At 43.2% G+C, this 20051-nt stretch overlaps 2 protein-coding genes across 3 annotated transcripts in view; both read left to right on the top strand.

The window, feature by feature from the left end:
• The window catches only part of ENTPD1 (ectonucleoside triphosphate diphosphohydrolase 1), an 85545-nt gene that overhangs the window by 48454 nt on the left and 17040 nt on the right, over nt 1-20051 (top strand). For both annotated transcript variants that reach the window (XM_060125380.1, XM_060125381.1), the window contains exon 2: nt 4144-4271. In XM_060125380.1, coding sequence (XP_059981363.1) covers nt 4144-4271 — 128 coding nt within the window. The remainder of the gene's footprint in view (nt 1-4143; nt 4272-20051) is intronic.
• Nucleotides 10807-13981, top strand: LOC132506883 (ral guanine nucleotide dissociation stimulator-like 2). The gene is given in 3 exon segments (XM_060125691.1): nt 10807-11944; nt 11946-13289; nt 13291-13981. Coding segments are annotated over 3 exon segments (2331 nt in total). The 5' UTR covers nt 10807-11158; the 3' UTR covers nt 13492-13981.

The raw sequence follows: 20051 nt of genomic DNA on the forward strand, positions 1-20051 counted from the left end.
GTATCCATGTTGTTGCAAATGGCATTATTTTGTTCTTTTTTATGGCTGGGTAGTATTCCATTGTATATATACACCACATCTTCTTTATCCGTTCATCTGTTGATGGACATTTAGGTTGCTTCCATGTTTTGACTATTATGAGTAGTGCTGCTATGAACATAGGGGTGCATATGTCTTTTTTTTTAATCTTTATTGGAGTATAATTGCTTTACAGTGTTGTGTTACTTTCTGCTGTACAACAAAGTGAATCAGCTATATGCATACATATATCCCCATATCCCCTCCCTCTTGAGCCTCCCTTTCACCCTCCCTATCCCACCCCTCTAGGTCGTCGCAAAGCATCGAGCTGATCTCCCTGTGCTATGCACCAGCTTCCCACTAGCTATCTATTTTACACTTGGTAGTGTATATATGTCAATGCTACTCTCTCACTACATCCCAGCCTCCTCTTCCCCCGCTGTGTCCTCAAGTCTGTTCTCAACATCTGCATCTTTATTCCTGCCCAGGTTCATCAGTACCTTTTTTCTAGATTCCATATATATGAGTTAGCATACAGTATTTATTTTCTCTTTCTGACTTACTTCACTCTGTATGACAGACTCTAAGTCCATCCACCTCACTACACGTAACTCAATTTCTTTCCTTCTTATGGCTGAGAAGTATTCCATTGTATACATGTGCCACATCTTCTTTATCCATTCATCTGTCGATAGACATTTTGGTTGTTTCCATGTCCTGGCTATTGTAAATAGTGCTGCAGTGAACATTGTGGTACATGTATCTCTTTGAATTATGGTTTTCTCAGAGTATATTCCCAGTAGTGGGATTGCTGGGTCATATGGTAGTTCTATTTTTAGTTTTTTAAGGAATCTCCATACTGTTCTCCATAGTGGTTGTATCAATTTACATTCCAACCAACAGTGCAAGAGGGTTCCCTTTCCTCCACACCCTGTCCAGCATTTGTTGTTTGTAGAATTTCTGATGATGCCCATTCTAACTGGTGTGAGGTGATACCTAATTGTACTTTTGATTTGCATTTCTCTAATAATTAGTGATGTTGAGCAGCTTTTCATGTTCTTCTTGGCCATCTGTATGTCTTCTTTGTAGAAATGTCTATTTAGGTCTTCTGCCCATTTTTGGATTGGGTTGTTTGTTTTTTTGATATTGAGCTGCATGAGCTGCTTGTATAGTTTGGAGATTAATCCTTTGTCAATTGCTTCCTTTGCAAATATTTTCTCCCATTCTGAGGGTTGTCTTTTCATCGTTTATGGTTTCCTTTGCTGTGTAAAAGCTTTTAAGTTTCATTAGGTCCCATTTGTTTGTTTTTGTTTTTATTTCCATTACTCTAAGAGGTGGGTCAAAAAGGATCTTGCTGTAATTTATGTCATAGAGTTTTCTGCCTATGTTTTCCTCTAAGAGTTTTATAGTGTCTGGCCTTACATTTAGGTCTTTAATCCATCTTGAGTTTATTTTTGTGTATGATGTTAGGAAGTGTTCTAATTCCATTCTTTTACATGTAGCTGTCCAGTTTTCCCAGCACCACTTATTGAAGAGGCTGTCTTTTCTCCATTGTATATTCTCGCCTCCTTTGTCAAAGACAAGGTGACCATATGTGCGTGGGTGTATCTCTGGGCTTTCTATCCTGTTCCGTTGATCTGTATTTCTGTTTCTGTGCCAGCACCATACTGTCTTGATTGCATGTAGCTTTTTGAATTATAGTTTTAGTTTTGTCTGGTTATATGCCAGCAGTGGGATTGCTGGATCATATGGCGACTCTATTTTTAGTTTTCTGAGGAACCTCCTTACTGTTTTCCATAGTGGCTGCACCAACTTACATTCCCACCAACAGTATAGGTGGGTTCCCTGGAAAAGTACACTTTCAACTGTTCAGTGATAATAATGAGTTAGTAAATATTCTCATTAAGAAAAGGAAGAAACAACTAGAGTCATATCAATCTATTTCCCACCTCAGGGCTTTTGCAGTTGATACTTCCTCTTCCTGGAATGTTCTTTCTCCTTCTCATAGCTGTTGTTTTCTCATCATCCAGGTCTAAGCTCAAACATCACCTTCTCAGAGAGCCTTTCCTGACCCTCAGTCTGATCTCCCCACCCCAACTCTGCTGCAAGTCACTCTGTAACATTCCTTGGTTTTAATTTCTCCTCAACACTTTTCATGACCTGAAGTCACTTATTTGCATACTTCTTTTCTGGTTCATCTATCTCCCCAACTAGATGTGAACTCCAAAGATCAGGGACCTTGTTAGTCATTTTCATTGGCTACTAAGATTAGTGCCTGAATGAATAGAAGGAAAATGATATAATCAAAATTGTTGTATTTACGGAAACGACTAGGTAGACCTTTTGGACAGTTTGAAGGAGGAAAGCATTCAAAGTTCTATTATAGTAGAAACATTGCTGCAGTGTGCAACCCTCGGGTATTAGATATGTAATGTTTCGTCTAAAACGTGCTTGTTGTAAGCTGTGTTTGTCAATATCACGACTTTGGGAAGTGAGGTAGGTAGTACTCATGTAGGTAGGCAGTACTTAGGGGGCTCTTTTCCAAATTCCAGAGCCTTGGCAGCAAAAAGGACATTTCTGCCACACCAGGATGTTTTGGCTTCAAGGTCTTTAAATCATGACTCTAATTGGATCAAAGCGTAAGTCTCATGGGAGGATCAGATCAGGTGTAGCTGTTTTAGCAGCTCAAAATGCTTTAAGAACTCAAGTTCTTTCCATCTCTCTGCTCAGCCATCCTTGGCTGGACAGTGTCTGAGGAAGAAGAGAGAATGCTTCCTTTCTTTTCCTAGGCTTGCCCCAGCAGACTTCCTCCAGGGTCTCACAGGCCATTTTGAGAGTATATGCCCACTGTTGAACCAGTCACTGGAGAGGGAATGAGATTATGCAGAACAGTCAGCCCCTTTCTAGGAGGTGTATGGGCTGCTTGGGGGAGTGGCAGGCATCTGAACAAAACTGAGGTTCTTTTGGGAAGCGAGAAGGGGGGAAGTGCTGTATATTTCATTTATGATTCTCTTGTTTGGAAGCAATAGATAATGGTGTTGATAAAACTTTTTCTCCTAAGTTTTGTACTGATCGGTCTGATGGGTACAAACTGGTCCAAGATTCTAAAGATGGATGCAGACTGGAGACCCAGGCAGTTCCAGTCCTTTGGATTAAGTCCAACCTGTGCTCACAAGCTCGAAGGGGAGCTCCTGTGTTGGTGCAGCCACAGCTGCTGAGAAAGAGGGAAAGAGGAGGAGGGGACGCAGGTTCCTCTTTCAGTTGCTTTAATCCCTTCCCCTGTCCTTAGAGAAGTGAAAACTATTTTGGAGAACCCATCTCATTTCCACATGCTTTTTTATTACTTGATCCTATCTTTCTTCCCCAAAGCCTAAGAAAAAGGCTTGAGGATAGCTTGGGAAGCTGAGAGAGGAAGGATGAGAATGGAGGGAATGGTGTAACCATTCCATTTCCTGTTCACCTCTGCTGTAGGCTCTATTTATCCTGATCAAAGTAAATTTGCCTTTTATAGAATTCTCCTTCTGGAACTTTTTATGTCCCAAGATGGTAAGAGTATGAACAGGATAGACAAGATAATGTGAATGATGAAATGTTCAAGACTCCACAGCCCCTACGCTGTTACCAATTACTTAACATATAAGCGTGGTTGAAGTGAAGGAATGTGTCAAGGCAGGAAATGTCATGAAGTAGAGGGACTACGATGTTCGATGATACACTCTGAATACTTTTTAATATCATGCTTATTTTCCGGTAGATTTTAGAAATGAGGAGGGCTGTCCTTGCTTTCTTTGTTACTTGAACCTTGATAGACCTACATGACCTATTAAACAAGCTGCCAGTTTGGGATTTTTCCTTCTCCTCATCCCATATCTGATCACCGATCTAATTCTGCCCATTCTCCTTACCATAGCCACTAACTCAGTTTTGGCCCTCGTCACAGTACAGACAAATCCTTTTGTTCTTGTATTATTTCCCAATTACTTTGTAAGTGCCTCATGGATAAAGATCAGCTTTTATCTATCTTTGCTGTCTCCAAAAAGCCAGCACAAGGCCATATAGAAAGGGGAAGAAAATCAATGTCTATTGATTTCTTGTTGATATTTTCTATTCTTCTTTCGTTTTTAGAGTCTGAAGTGAAGATATTTTGCTCTAAAAACATACTGGGCATCCTTGGCTTCTCCTGTGTCATCGCTGTGGTAGCACTGCTCGCTCTGGGGCTGACCCAGAACAAACCACTGCCAGAAAATGTTAAGGTAACTCAAACCCCTGAGTGTGTGTGTGTGTGTGTGTGTGTGTGTGTGTGTGTGTGTGTGTGTGCACGCACATGTGTTTGAGGGGCCCTGGGTGGGGCGGAGGGAAAGTGAGGTTATGGTAAGTCAGAGCATACAGTAGAAGTTGTGGTTCTGGAAGCCCAGGAGCAAGTCAGTCTCCGTGGAACTAGGCAAGTAAAATGGCAGCGGATGCTCATTCTGAAGGAAAGAACGCCTTGAATCAATTAGTGGTGGGAAGATGATTGTTCAGCAAATTGATTAAATCAATATTCTAATAGAGACAAATGCTTTTATTCACCACATCCAGATCTGTGATATACTGTGCTGGTATTCTACGATCTAGTGCTATCTCTGCTTCTTACTCACTGTTTCATTGTGGAAACAGTGAACTCTTTGTTTATTGAACACTGCATTCTTTGTTCTTTTTACTCCATTATTATTTTATTTATTTATTTTTTGGCTGTGTTGGGTCTTCATTGCTGCACGCAGGCCTTCTCTAGTTGTGGTGAGTGGGGGCTACTCTTAGTTGCGGTGCGCAGGCTTCTCATAGTGGTGGCTTCTCTTGTTGTGGAGCATGGGCTCTAGGCACGTGGGCTTCAGTAGTTGTGGCAGTCAGGCTCAGTAGTTGTGGCACGCGGGTTTTAGAGTACAGGCTCAGTAGTTGTGGCACACGGGCTTAGTTGCTCCACAGAATGTGGGATCATCCGGGATCAGGGCTCAAACCCATGTCCCCTGTGTTGACAGGCGGATTCTTCACCACTGCGCCACAAGGGAAGTCCCCTTACTCTGTTATTATCACTATCACCAAAGTTATAAAATTTATTAGACAGCTCTGTATAAAGCACTTTGGGAGACAAAGATTGTGGAGAAGACTTGTTCCTCATCTCCAAAATATTAAATAAATCAATTTTAAAATCAACTTAAAAAAGACCCCAGAGAACACATACATGTATCAAATATAGTAATTTGAAATGAATTCATGGATGAACAGACTTCTTGTGAAATTTCCACATTTGAAGAGCTAGTTAGTATCATTAAAAATAATTAGGGTCATTAACTCTGCTGTGATTTATTTCTGCTTCCTTTCAAATTCATCAAAGTAGAATTTCAGAGACATGGATAGCTCACTAATACCTTGTAATATGGTCATCATTTTATTTAATCCATTAATTTAGAAACATATGGTAAGTTTAAATTTGTATTGCAAATACACCAATGTTAAACTTTCATTTGAATTATAATAAATAAATCTTCAAGGGCCAAGAGACCAATATGCTAATGAATGCATACGTACACGTGGGCAGAAGTTAACTTGACTACGGAGGCCCTGGAATACATATACAGAAGTATATATTTTTTTGCATTTGAAGATACCAAACTGTGAGCCTGGAAAAATGGATGCATATGCCAGGCCTCTGAAACTATTGCCAACCACCCAAGCCATTTGCTATATAGCAGAGGCCTGGATATTACATTGGCATCCGTTTGCCACACAGATTCAACCCAGTGGGGCTGTGCACAGCAGTCCCTTTGTCAGCACAGAAGGCTGATACTGTCTCATTGTCAATGGTCTCTTGCTTTTTAATACTGAGTGATATTGGCTCTCCTGGCAAAACTTCACTCACAACTTAAGGCTCATGACATCTTGGTTTTGCTATTTGTTTACCAGCTCAAAAAGTACATGATTGCCTTCTTGATTTGACCTTTTTATATCTTCATTATTGCATCACTGGAGAGGGAGACTGCCTAGGAGGCAAAATCCACGACAGACTTAGGCTCTGTGTTCTCGGTGAATACCCGTGGTCGTGGATGACCTTCCGTCATTCATGATGTTTGTCTTCAAGACTGCCGTGATTCTGTGTTACTGTGTTTGCCTGGAAAAACGGAGCAAGGTCTTTGGCATCTGAAGTGTACCTTTATAGCAATGTCACTGGCTTGATCCCACTAGGACCCTCTGAAGAGCCGTGGAGAAAGCACTTCAGAATGATCTACCCTAGGGATTTATCTCCTGGTTCTCATCCCCTGTTGGTCAAGGGTCGTCCCAGAGGTTGTTAACTCCTGGGCACTTCCAGTTTTGCACATGTGTCAGAAGGGCTATGTGGGTACCACAGGTGACCTACTAGGTGGTAGGAGAGAAGACCCTGAGAAGAAATAGAGAGATGAGAAAGTACAGGTGGAGCTGGAGTAAGAAGGTTGGTCAAGGACATGTGAAGTGGCCACAAGAGGTATCTGAAGCATCACTATACCTGTTGCTTTTTGTAGGGGGAGAGTCGTTTGTACAAATAGTTTCAGAACAATAGAGACATATTAATACAGAGGTAGGTGCAGTGCTATGGCAGCCCAGAGGTAGGAGTCACCAATTGTGCCTGGTCACATGAAGACTTCATGGAGGCGGCAGCCTTGGGGCCAAGTAATAAGGAACACTAGGAGTTTCCCAGGAGGTGAGGTAGGACATGTTCTTTACAAAGACCATACCATGTATTACAGAGTGGCAGCCTAAATTAGCAAGTGATCTTGGGGAATCACCAGCAGTTCAGTATGGCTGGAATATTAAATATGGGGCAGGAAGGAATGGTGGGAGAGGAGACTTGAGTCTGAGCTTAGTTTGCCTAGCTCAGGAGTGGATGTCTCATCCATTCAACTCTAGTAGTGCTCAAGATTGGCTCCATATTAAAAGCACCTGGGAAGCTTTTTAAAAATACTCATATCTGGGCCCTACTCTGGGTCAATTAAATCAGAATCTCTGGGGTGAAGCCCAGGCACTGCTATGTTTTAAAAGCTTCCCAGGTGATTCTAATGAGCAGTCATGCTTGCCAACCACTGCTTCGAAGGTTTCAAACAGGAAGGTTACGCCCAGATTGTGTTTCCAAGATTCCTGGCTGGAGAGCAGATTAGGAGGAAAGTCCAGTTAGGATGTTCCTGACATTGTGTAGACAAGGCAGTTGAGCCTGGAACTAAGGCATTGTCTGTGGAATTAAGGCATTAAGGAGATAATGTGAGAGACACTTAGGTTGACCAGATCTTAGTGATTAGATTTCTTAGAGGACATTTTAGGATAAAGATGGAGCACGTTGGGATGTAATGTTGAGAACAACCTCTGCATGCTTCTGTTTAAAGAGGGTGGTGGCCATAAGCCCCTCTATGGAAAGACTTTCAGCTGTCTCTCTACCCACTGCCTCTGATTCTTCATCCCTGTCTTATTGCAGGGATAATTATTCTGTCTGCTCAGAGTGTGACACAACATGGGCCATGGGTTCACACTGCCTGGGTTTAAACCTCAGCCCTGCTCTTACAGTCACAGGACATAACTTCTCTGAGCCCCAGTTTCTCCATTTGTAAGACAGAACTGATAATTGATATCTCATAAATTACTGTAGGAATGAAGTGGGATAAAGTAAATGCAGTGTGAAGTATGGAATAGGATGCTGGCCCATGGTTGGTAGCTCATGTGTTATCATTATCATCTTTGTAGCCTATCTGTCTGGTGACAAATCGCCACTTATCTTTTTCCCTGCCTCTTCCCATCTGACTTGCCCTCTTCTAGCCCAGTTCTGGTCAGCCCTCCAGTCCTGAAGATCCAGTCTTGTCGTCTTCCTGCCTGGTCCAGTCTGGGTTCAGCCTTGCTGGGGAGGTGGTGGCCTCATGCCTGGGCCACATCTGGCAAAACACAGGAAGTCTTTATTGTACTGATGAGTCTACTTGCCCAGCTACCCAGCTTGTAAGCATATTGAGGACAAGGACTGGGTTTCATTTGTCTTTGCCTATTTTTTAATACTCTTTCACTCAATTTATTCATTTAATAAATAGTCATTGACCGTCTACTCTGCTTTAAGCCCTAGGGATACAGCACTGAGCAAGACTGGCAAAGTCCTGACCCTCATGAAGGTTATAGTCTAGTGGAGGAGATAATCATTAACCAGATAGTCACAAAATAAATGTTAAATTATGACAGCACAGCCTCTGACTTGGGTGGCTGCCTCATAGAAGTTCGCTGACTCAGTGAGTAGAGTGAGCATCTTGAACAGGTAAAACTGCTGCCTCCTTGGCTGTGAAGAGCGTGTGAAGAAGGACTAGCCCGACAGCAGAATCTGTCAGCCTCTGCCTCAGGCTCCCCTGTGGATGCTGGCTCCCCGTTCTCACTCCCAGAGCATACCCAGTTCAAACCTCCAGGATGCAGAACCTGGGAATCTACACAGGTAACAGGCGTCCTGGGCTGTTCTCATGACATTGAAGTCTGGGAACTACTGTCATGTAGATACGCAACGACCACGTTGCAGAAACAAACAAACATAGGGCTTAATGAACTGAAGAATCATGAGCTGTACCTGTGTCCCCTGGGAAAGTGCCTTTGTCCTGGTGGACTTGGCGGGGAGGTAGAGTTGAGGTCTGCTTGGTTTACCACTTCCCTAATTGCTGGTTTGTCACTGGCAGTTAGCGAGTTGTCAGATATTCCTTTAGCACAAACATTGTACATTCTGGCACACACAGAACCCCACAGGTTTCTCTCGAAGGCACCAAACTGATCCAGTCCCAAACCACGTGCCTTAATTAAAAGCTGCCACTTCTGTGGAATGCTGGCCAGGGACCAGACAGCTTTGACTTCAATCCCAGATCTGCCATTTGCCAGCTCTGAGACTTTGGGCAAGTGTATTCTCTCTACACTTGTTTCCTTATGTGTTACATGGAGATGGTACCTACTTGGAGGATGGTTGTGAGGATTAAATGGAATAATGTCATACCACTAACTCACTTACCAGAGTGCCCAGCACATCAGAAGCCCTCAGTGGAGACCAGCTGTCAACACTGCTTTGGGGGAGATAAGTTCTAGGAAAGGCCCTTAGCTGTTGGTGTGTTGTGGTCACTGAGCTGGGTGCTCCCAGGATTTCCAACTGCTGCTAAGGGAAAGTGGCCTGTCCCCAGGCATCTGCTTTTGTCACCGGGAACTGAAGTGCTGTTCTTAGATGAGCGCTTGTGACTTTATCTTTTTATGGAGAATTTGGAAGAATTTACCTCAATTTTCAACCTCAAATACTCTTGGAAAATATATTATTTTTACTCCAATGGACTTTAAAAAAACAACAACTGGAGATGAGTGGTGGTGATGGTTACACAACAATTTGAAAGTACTTAATGCTACATTGTACACTTAAAAATAGTAAAAATGGTCAATTTTATATTCAGTGTATTTTACCACAATTAAAAAAATGAAAACAACAACAAAATTGAAGTTTGTATTAAAGGTCTAGAAACTCCAACTGAAGAAAAAAGAAAGGAGGAAAATGGTCTCTGTTTCCAGGCCCTGCCAGCATCACTGTAGCTAATGGAGACCTGATTTGTTTATAGAGTACTAAAGTCACATTCAAAAGGACAAGCTTTGTTTATTCAAAAGGGCTAACTGAGGCAGACTGATGAGGTTGCTGAAGTTGCTGTTAAAGCTACAGGGACACCAGAGGGCAGGCAGCAGAAGCAAGAAGAACTACAATCCTGCAGCCTGTGGAGCAAAAACCACATTCACAGAAAGATAGACAAGATGAAAAAGCAGAGGGCTATGTACCAGATGAAGGAACAAGATAAAACCCCAGAAAAACAACTAAATGAAGTGGAGATTGTCAACCTTCCAGAAAAAGAATTCAGAATAACAATAGTGAAGATGATCCAGGACCTTGGAAAAAGAATGGAGGCAAAGACCAAGAAGATGCAAGAAATGTTCAACAAAGACCTAGAAGAATTAAAGAACAAACAAACAGAGACGAACAATACAATAACTGAAATGAAAAATACACTAGAAGGAATCAATAGCAGAATAACTGAGGCAGCAGAACGGATAAGTGACCTGGAAGACAGAATGGTGGAATTCACTGCTGTGGAACAGAATAAAGAAAAAAGAATAAAAAGAAATGAAGACAGCCTAAGAGACCTCTGGGACAACATTAAACGCAACAACGTTTGCATTATAGGGGTCCCAGAAGGAGAAGAGAGAAAGGACCAGAGAAAATATTTGAAGAGATTATAGTTGAAAACTTCCCTAACGTGGAAAGGAAATAGCCACCCAAGTCCAGGAAGTGCAGCGAGTCCCATACAGGGTAAACCTAAGGAGAAACATGCTGAGACACACAGTAATCAAACTGGCAAAAATTAAAGAGAAAGAAAAATTGTTGAAAGCAGCAAGGGAAAAACGACAAATAACATACAAGGAAACTCCCATAAGGTTAACAGCTGATTTCTCAGCAGAAACTCTACAAGCCAGAAGGGAGTGGCATGATATACTTAAAGTGATGAAAGGGAAGAACCTGCAACCAAGATTACTCTACCCGGCAAGGATCTCATTCAGATTCGATGCAGAAATCAAAAGCTTTACAGACAAGCAAAAGCTAAGAGAATTCAGCACCACCAAACCAGCTCTACAACAAATGCTAAAGGACCTTCTCTAAGTGGGAAACACAAGAGAAGACAAGGACCTACAAAAACAAACCCAAAACAATTAAGAAAATGGTCATAGGAACATACATATCGATAATTACCTTAAACGTGAATGGATTAAATGCTCCAACCAAAAGATACAGGCTTGCTGAATGGATACAAAAACAAGACCCATATATATGCTGTCTACAAGAGACCCACTTCAGACCAAGGGACACATACAGACTGAAAGAGAGGGGATGGACAAAGATATTGCATGCAAATGGTAATCAGAAGAAAGCTGGAGTAGCAATACTCATATCAGACAAAATAGACTTTAAAATAAAGAATGTTACAAGAGGATCAGGGGCCGGAGACCTACGGGAACAGCGGCCCGGGACCCGCGCTGCCCCCACCCCTCCTGAGCAGGCGCCCCCATGGCCCGACCCCACTGATTCCTTCACTCGGCCATGCTCCCGCGGCCCCTGTGGCTGTTTTGGGACATGAGCCCCCCCGGGGGAGTCGTGCTGAGCAGCTTCCGGAGTCGAGACCCCGAAGAGGGTGGGGGCACAGGTGGCCGGGGTGTGGGCGGGGGGCAGGAGGAGGAGGAGGAAGACGATGAGGCCCCTGTGTCTGTCTGGGACGAGGAGGAGGATGGTGTCACCTTTACTGTCACAAGTCACCAGTATCGGCCTGTTGATCCCTTGGCCCTGAGGCCTCCCCCGCGTTACTCCCAGAGGCTCCGAGCTGGCACTCTGGAGGCCCTGGTCCGACACCTGCTGGACGCCTGGACATCAAGGACTGACGTGACCTTCACAGCAGCCTTCCTGGCTACTCACTGGGCCTTCACCTCCACGCCTGCCCTGCTAGGGCTTATGGCTGACAGGCTGGAAGCCCTTGAATCTCATCCTACTGATGAGCTAGAGAGGACAAAAGGGGTGGCCATCTCTGTACTGTCAGCCTAGCTGGCCTCTCACCCTGAAGATTTTGGCTCTGAGGTCAAGGGTCAGATTGACTGGCTTGAGAGCTTCTTGCTTCGGACAGGGTATGCAGCAGGGGAGGGTGTTGGGGGGGGCAGCACTGACCTCATCCGCAACCTCCGGTCCTGGGTGGACCCCCAGACCCCCGAACTTCCTAAGCCCCTGGCCCTCCCCGGCAATCCCCCTGCTGACCCCACGGATGTCCTGGTGTTCCTCACTGACCACTTGGCCAAACAGCTGACCCTGATAGATGCGGAGCTATTTCTCAATCTGGTCCCCCAATCAGTGCCTGGGGGGTCTGTGGGGTCACAGAGACTGGCCAGGACATTCCCACCTCTGCCCATCTGTCCGGGCTCCTGTCATACAGTTTAACAAGGTGGCAGGGGCAGTGGTCAGCTCTGTCCTGGGGGCTACCTCAACCATAGAGGGGCCTGAGGAGGTGACCATACGGCCACTCCGTCCACCCCAGAGGGCCCGGATGCTGGAGAAGTGGATCCGTGTGGCAGAGGAGTGCCGTCTGCTCCGAAACTTCTCTTCAGTATATGCTGTGGTGTTGGCCCTGCAATCCAGTCCCATCCACAGGCTTCGGGCAGCCTGGGAGGAAGCAGCCAGGGACAGCCTCAGAGTCTTTTCCAGCCTCTGCCAGATTTTCTCCGAGGAGGATAATTATTCCCAGAGCCGGGAGCTCCTCCTGCAGGAGGTGAAGCTGTAGCCTTCTCTGGAGCCAAATTCCAAGAAGTCCCCGAGGTCTGGCTCCCAGGGTGGGGGTGTGGTCCCATACCTTGGCACCTTCTTGAAGGACCTTGTGATGCTGGACGCAGCCTCCAAGGATGAGCTGGAGAATGGATACGTCAGTTTTGACAAGCAGAGGAAGGAGTTTACTGTCCTTTCTGAGCTGAGGCAGCTCCAGAACAAATGTCGTGGCTATGACCTCCGACCTGACCCCGATATCCAGCGGTGGCTACAGGGGCTCCGGCCACTGACAGAGGCCCAGAGCCATCAAATGTCCTGTGAGGTGGAGCCATCCAGTACCAGTGACCCTCCTGCCCCACGGGTGCTTCGGCCTACGCTGGTCATCTCGCAGTGGACAGAGGTGCTGGGTTCTGTTGGAGGTCCCACACCCCTTGTCTCCTGGGACTGGCCCAGTGTGGTGGCAGAGGAGGTGCCTGGAATCCCCGCTCCACTGCTGACCCGGCTGGCCCAGCACATGAAGTGGCCGTCTGTCTCATCTCTGGACTCCACCCTGGAAAGCACTCCAGCCCTGCAGAGTCCCGCTGATCCCAGCCACTTCTCTCCCCCAACTTCCTTCCTGAGGCCTTCTCGAGGTCACTGCTGCTCAGCCTCCTGTGGCTCCCCACTCAGTGGGGGTGCAGAAGGGGCCTCCAGGGGGGCTGGATATGGGGGAGGGGGGCCTGGGCCAGGGGCTTCTGATTGCCGCATCATCCAAGTCCAGATGGAGCTGGGGGAGGACGGCAGTGTCTACAAGAGCATCTTGGTGACAAGCCAGGACAAGGCTCCAAGTGTCATCAGTCATGTCCTTAAGAAAAACAATCACGATTCTGCGGTGGCTTCAGAGTATGAGCTAGTGCAGCTGCTCCCAGGGAAGCGAGAGCTGGCTATCCCCCCCCTCGGCTAACGTCTTCTACGCTATAGACGGAGCTTCACTCGATTTCCTCCTGCGGCAGCGGTGACGGCCCTCCACTGCTACAATGGGCCATGCCAGTGGCCCTTCTGCCTCGGGAACTCCCCCAAGTGAGGGAAGAGGGGGTTCTTTTCCCAAGATCAAGGCCACAGGGAGGAAGATTGCCCGAGCACTGTTCTGAGAAGGAAGCCCTGTTGGCTCCTAGAACTCATGGTGGCCATGCCAGATGTGGGGAGCCATCCTGAATGGTGGCAGTTGCTGCACTGGGAAAAAATCCAGAAGGATGGCCAACCACCCTGGGGCAGTGAAGCGCCAGTGGTTTACCAGACAGCCGAGATCCAGCCCTATGGGAACTGGTAATCTTGGTACCCAAGATGGATACCTGTGTATAGCTTCCCACTTTCCATGAATGCAGCACACAGCTAGTGCTGGAAAAAGGATCCGTTTCTGATTCCTGGCCACATCCTAGCATGCTAAGGGCCAAGGTAAGGCCTGGAAGTAGGGGGAAAAGAAAGGCCTGGAAGTAGGGGGAAAGGAAAAGCCTAGAGGCTCTGAGCCCCAGGGGAAGGGAATGGTAAGAAAAAGGTTCTAGTAGGAGTTCCTCTTCCTACTCTGGGTGTTCCTGTCACTGTGACAACACTAATAAACCAAAACACTACCTGAACTCTAAAAGAAAATGTTACAAGAGACAAGGAAGGACACTACATAATGATCAAGGGATCAATCCAAGAGGAAGATATAACAATTATAAATATATATGCACCCAACATAGGAGCACCTCAATACATAAGGCAAATGCTAGCAGCTATAAAAGGGGAAATCGACAGTAACACAGTAATAGTGGGGGACTTTAACACCTCACTTACACCAATGGATAGATCATCCAAAACGAAAATAAATAAGGAAACAGAAGATTTAAATGACACAATAGACCAGATAGATTTAACTGATATTTATAGGACATTCCATCTGAAAACAGCAGATTACACTTTCTTCTCAGGTGCGCACGGAACGTTCTCCAGGATAGATCACATCCTGGGTCACAAATCAAGCCTCAGTAAATTTAAGAAAATTGAAATCATATCAAGCACCTTTTCTGACCACAATACTATGAGATTAGAAATCAATTACAGGGGAAAAAATGTAAAAAACACAAACACATGGAGGCTAAACCATACGTTACTAAATAACCAAGAGATCACCGAAGAAATCAAAGAGGAAATAAAAAAATACCTAGAGACAAATGACAATGAAAACACAAGGATCCAAAACCTATGGGATGCAGCAAAAGCAGTTCTAAGAGGGAAGATTATAGCTATACAAGCCTACCTCAAGAAACAAGAAAAGTCTCAAATAAACAATCTAACCTTACACCTAAAGGAACTAGAAAAAGAAGAACAAACAAAACCCAAAGTTAGCAGAAGGAAAGAAATCATAAAGATCAGAGCAGAAATAAATGAAATAGAAACAAAGAAAACAATAGCAAAGATCAATAAAACTAAAAACTGGATCTTTGAGAAGATAAACAAAATTGGTAAACCATTAGCCAGATTCATCAAGAAAAAGAGGGAGAGGACTCAAATCAATAAAATTAGAAATGAAAAAGGAGAAGTTACAACAGACACCACAGAAATACAAAGCATCCTAAGAGACTGCTACAAGCAACTCTATGCCAATAAAATGGACAACCTGGAAGAAATGGACAAATTCTTAGAAAGGTATAGCCTTCCAAGACTGAACCAGGAAGAAATAGAAAATATGAACAGACCAACCACAAGTAATGAAATTGAAACTGTGATTAAAAAATTCTTCCAACAAACAAAGTCCAGAACCAGATGGCTTCACAGGGAATTCTATCAAACATTTAGAGAAGAGCTAACACTCATCCTTCTCAAACTCTTCCAAAAAATTGCAGAGGAAGGAACACTCCCAAACTAATTCTATGAGGCCACCATCACCCTGATACCAAAACCAGGCAAAGATACTACAAAAAAAGAAAATTACAAACCAATATCACTGATGAATATAGATGCAAAAATTCTCAACAAAATACTAGCAAACAGAATCCAACAGCACCTTAAAAGGATCATACACCATGATCATGTGGGTTTTATCTCAGGGATGCAAGCATTCTTCAATATATGCAAATCAATCAGTGTGATACACCATATTAACAGATTGAAGAAGAAAAACCATATGATCATCTCAATAGATTCAGAAAAAGCTTTTGACAAAATTCAACACCCATTTATGATAAAAACTCTCCAGAAAATGGGCATAGAGGGAACCTACTTCAACATCATACAGGCCATATACGACAAACCCACCACAAACATCATTCTCAATGGTTTTTCCTCTAAGATCAGGAAAAAGACAAGGATGTCCACTCTCACCACTATTATTCAACACGGTTTTGGAAGTCCTAGCCATGGCAATCAGAGAAGAAAAAGAAATAAAAGGAATACAATTTAGAAAAGAAGAAGTAAAACTGTCACTGTTTGGAGATTACATGATACTATACGTAGAGAATCCTGAAAATGCCAGCAGAAAACTACTAGAGCTAATCCATGAATTTGGTAAAGTTGCAGGATACAAAATTAATGCACAGAAATCTCTTGCATTCCTATACACTAATGATGAAAAATCTGAAAGAGAAATTAAGAAAACACTCTTTTTTTACCATTGCAACAAAAAGAATAAAATACCTAGGAATAAACCTACCTAAGAAGACAAAAGACCTGTATGCAGAAAACTATAAGACACTGATGAAAGAAATTAAAGATGATACCAACAGATGGAGAGATAGACCATGTTCTTGGATTGGAAGAATCAATATTGTGAAAATGACTATACTACCCAAAGCAATCTACAGATTCAATGCAATCCCTATCAAATTGCCAATGGCATTTTTTCCGGAACTAGAACAAAAAAATCTTAAAATTTGTATGGAGACAATACAGACCCCGAATAGCCAAAGCAGTCTTGAGGGAAAAAAACGGAGCTGGAGGAATCAGACGCCCTGACTTCAGACTGTACTACAAAGCTACAGTAATCAAGACAATATGGTACTGGCACAAAAACAGAAACATAGATCAATGGAACAAGATAGAAAGCCCAGAGGTAAACCCACGCACCTATAGTCAACTAATCTATGACAAAGGAGGCAAGGATATACAATGGAGAAAAGACAGTCTCTTCAATAAGTGGTGCTGGGAAAACTGGACAGCTACATGTAAAAGAATGAAATTAGAACACTCCCTAACACCATACACAAAAATAAACTCGAAATGTATTCGAGACCTAAATGTAAGGCCAAACACTCTAAAACTCTTAGAGGAAAACATAGGAAGAACACTCTTTGACATAAATCACAGCAAGATCTTTTTGATCCACCTCCTAGAGTAATGGAAATAAAAACAAAAATAAACAAATGGGACCTAATTAAACTTCAAAGCTTTTGCACAGCAAAGGAAACCATAAAGAGATGGTAAGACAACCCTCAGAATGGGACAAAATATTTGCAAATGAATCAACAAAGGATTAATCTCCAAAACATATAAACAGCTTGTGCAGCTCAATATTAAAGAAACAAACAACCCAATCCAAAAATGGGCAGAAGACCTGAATAGACAGTTCTCCAAAGAAGACATACAGATGGCCAAGAAGCACATGAAAAGCTACTCAACATCACTAATTACTGGAGAAATGCAAATCAAAACTACAATGAGTTATCACCTCACACCAGTTAGAATGGGCATCATCAGAAAATCTACAAACAAATGCTGGAGAGGGTGTGGAGAAAAGGGAACCCTGTTGCACTGTTGGTGGGAATGTAAATTGATACAGATACTATGGAGAACAGTATGGAAGTTCCTTAAAAAACTAAAAATAGAATTACCATATGATCCAGCAATCCCACTACTGGGCATATACCCAGAGAAAACCATAATTCAAAAAGACACACGCACCCCAGTGTTCATTGCAGCACTATTTACAATAGCCAGGTCATGGAAGCAACCTAAATGCCCATCGACAGACGAATGGATAAAGAAGATGTGGTACATATATACAATGGAATACGTCTCAGCCATAAAAAGGCATGAAATTGGGTCATTTGTTGAGACGTGGATGGATCTAGAGACTGTCATAGAGAGTGAAGTAAGTCAGAAAGAGCAAAAAACAATTATCGTATATTAACGCATGTATGTGGAACCTAGAAAAGTGGTAGAGATGAACTGGTTTGCAGGGCAGAATTTGAGACACAGATGTAGAGAACAAACGCACGGACACCAAGTGGGGAAAGCCGCCGCAGGGGGTGGGGATGGTGGTGTGATAAATTGGGTGATTGGGATTGACGTGTATACACTGATGTGTATAAATTTGATTAAAAAAAAAAAGCTACAGGGACTTTTAAGAAAGATTCTAAAGGACCAGTATGTCTGAAGAGACCAAAAGAAGTTAATTCACACCGTTCACACCATTGCCCATGTTACCTGGCTTCTGGGGTTTTTGTTGCAGGGAAGGGGTGGAACTCAGCCCCATGGCACTACTTTATATTAGACTGTGTATATTAACATCTTTTAGGACTGGAAGCAGTTTAGGGACTATATAGTTCTAACTCCCCTTATTCATTCATGTGTTTTGAGCAACAGTTGTCTGTTGAATTCCTTCTTTGTACCTAACATATAATAGGATCTACCATTGTGGATGCTGGATATACCATAGTATGCAACACAGACCTGCCCTAATATAGCTTAGGATCTAATAGGGAAGACAGACATTAATCAAATAGCTACGTAAATATGTAATTACACATTGTGGCAAGTGCTGTTTTTAGAGGGAAAATACAGGTTGTCTGAGACATGGATTAGGAGGGTAGACTCAGATCTGAGAAGGTCAGGGAAAGCTGGGATCTCAGGTGAAGGGCTTTCTGGGCAAAGTCTCTGGAACAGAAACCTCGTGGCCAGTGGGGAACTGAGAGTACGCTAGTGTGAGGGTGGGTGTTTTCTGAATGAGGAGAGGGTTGAACATCCCACTTCTGCTGAGTCAGGAGTAGAAGTACGTCATCTACTGTTCCAATTTTCTCTTTCTTTTCACATTGAAGGAGACTTACTCAGAAGCCTGGACCTGTGACATTTGCACAGGTAGAATTATTTCCATCCAAAGACAGGATCTGCCCCACTTCCACATGGCCTCCAGTCTCCCTGAGCTCGGGCTCTGTTGCTACCCACATCTCCAGATCTTCACCAAGGCACACTGGTGTCTCATGACCCAAGCAAGGTCATTTCTGTTGACCCTCTTTCTAGACCGCTGCTTCTGTTCACTCAGCATAGCTCATGAAGATCAGTTATGGTTGATAAAATCATGTGTATGATCAAAACTAGCTTAAGATGAAGTTTATACACAGTATGATTGCAACTATATAAAAATTACCATGCATTAAAGAAGAGAAGGAAATAAATAAAAAGAACAGTGATGTCTAGTTGGTGAAATCTTTTTTTTCCTTAATTTTATTTTTTTTTATCGGGGTATAGTTGTTTTACAATGTTGTGTTAGTTTCTACTGTACAGTGGAGTTCCTTGTGCTATACAGCAGGTTCTCATTAGTTATCTATTTTATACATATTAGTGTATATATGTCAATCCCAATCTCCCAATTCATCCCCCCCACTCCTTTTCCTGCTTGGTGTCCATACGTTTGTTCTCTACATCTGTGTCTCTATTTCTGCCTTGCAAATCGGTTCATCTGTACCACTTTTTTAGATTCCATGTATATGTGTTAATATATGACATTGGTTTTTCTCTTTCTGACTTACTTCACTCTGTATGACAGGTTCACCCACACCTCTACGAATGACCCAATTTTGTTCCTTTTTATGGCTGAGTAATATTCCATTGTATATATGTACCACATCTTCCTTATCCATTCGTCTGTCGATGGACATTTAGGTTGCTTCCATGACATGGCTATTGTAAATAATGCTGTAAATGTATATTGGGGCTAGTTGGTGAAATCTTTAATGTCTTTTTTTCCCTTTTCCTTTCATTTTCTAGATGTTACTTAATAAATTTATAGTACTCTTAAAAGAGAAAGTCATATTGAAATAATAATATTAAGGAGATGTCAGATCTCTTCCTCACTACTCAAATCTTTGATTTTTCTTTGATGTGAAGGACATACTTATAGGGGTTTTAGAAATGTTTTAAATATGAGCTACAGAGAAACATTGGGTACGAGTAATAGCATGACAAGGCACAGCATTTCACAAAACATTTCTATAGGATGCAATTTTTATTTAAAACAGAATTCTGTTGTCACTGAGTCTGGGGGATGCTGGTTTAAACTAGGTTAAGTGGGCTTCTCCACTGTTAGAATTCTCTGAAGCAGTCACTACCTAGTGGGTTCGTGAGCCCAGGATGGGGAGAGAGCATGCAGCATTCCCCAGACTTCTGGGAAACTTTCTTCACTCAGGTCCCTGCAGGCTTAGTGCTCTGTGGAACATGCTTTGGAAGATGCTTATGTGGGGAAAGAGAGCAAAAGCTGGTGGCTCCTGGGGCTCTAGATGGATCAGGTGAGGTATAACTATCTTTACTACCCATTCAGCAAGTCAAACTGCTCTGGACCCAGTTTTCTACTATAAAATAAGAGGATTGATGAAATGAACTTCTAGCTCTAAAATGGGCCAGCTATGAAAAACAAGTGAATATGCTTGTAGGTTTGTGACAATGAAAGGCAAACTCC

The sequence above is a fragment of the Lagenorhynchus albirostris genome, chromosome 16 (genome assembly GCF_949774975.1).
Source record: "Lagenorhynchus albirostris chromosome 16, mLagAlb1.1, whole genome shotgun sequence".
Classification (NCBI taxonomy): domain Eukaryota; kingdom Metazoa; phylum Chordata; class Mammalia; order Artiodactyla; family Delphinidae; genus Lagenorhynchus; species Lagenorhynchus albirostris.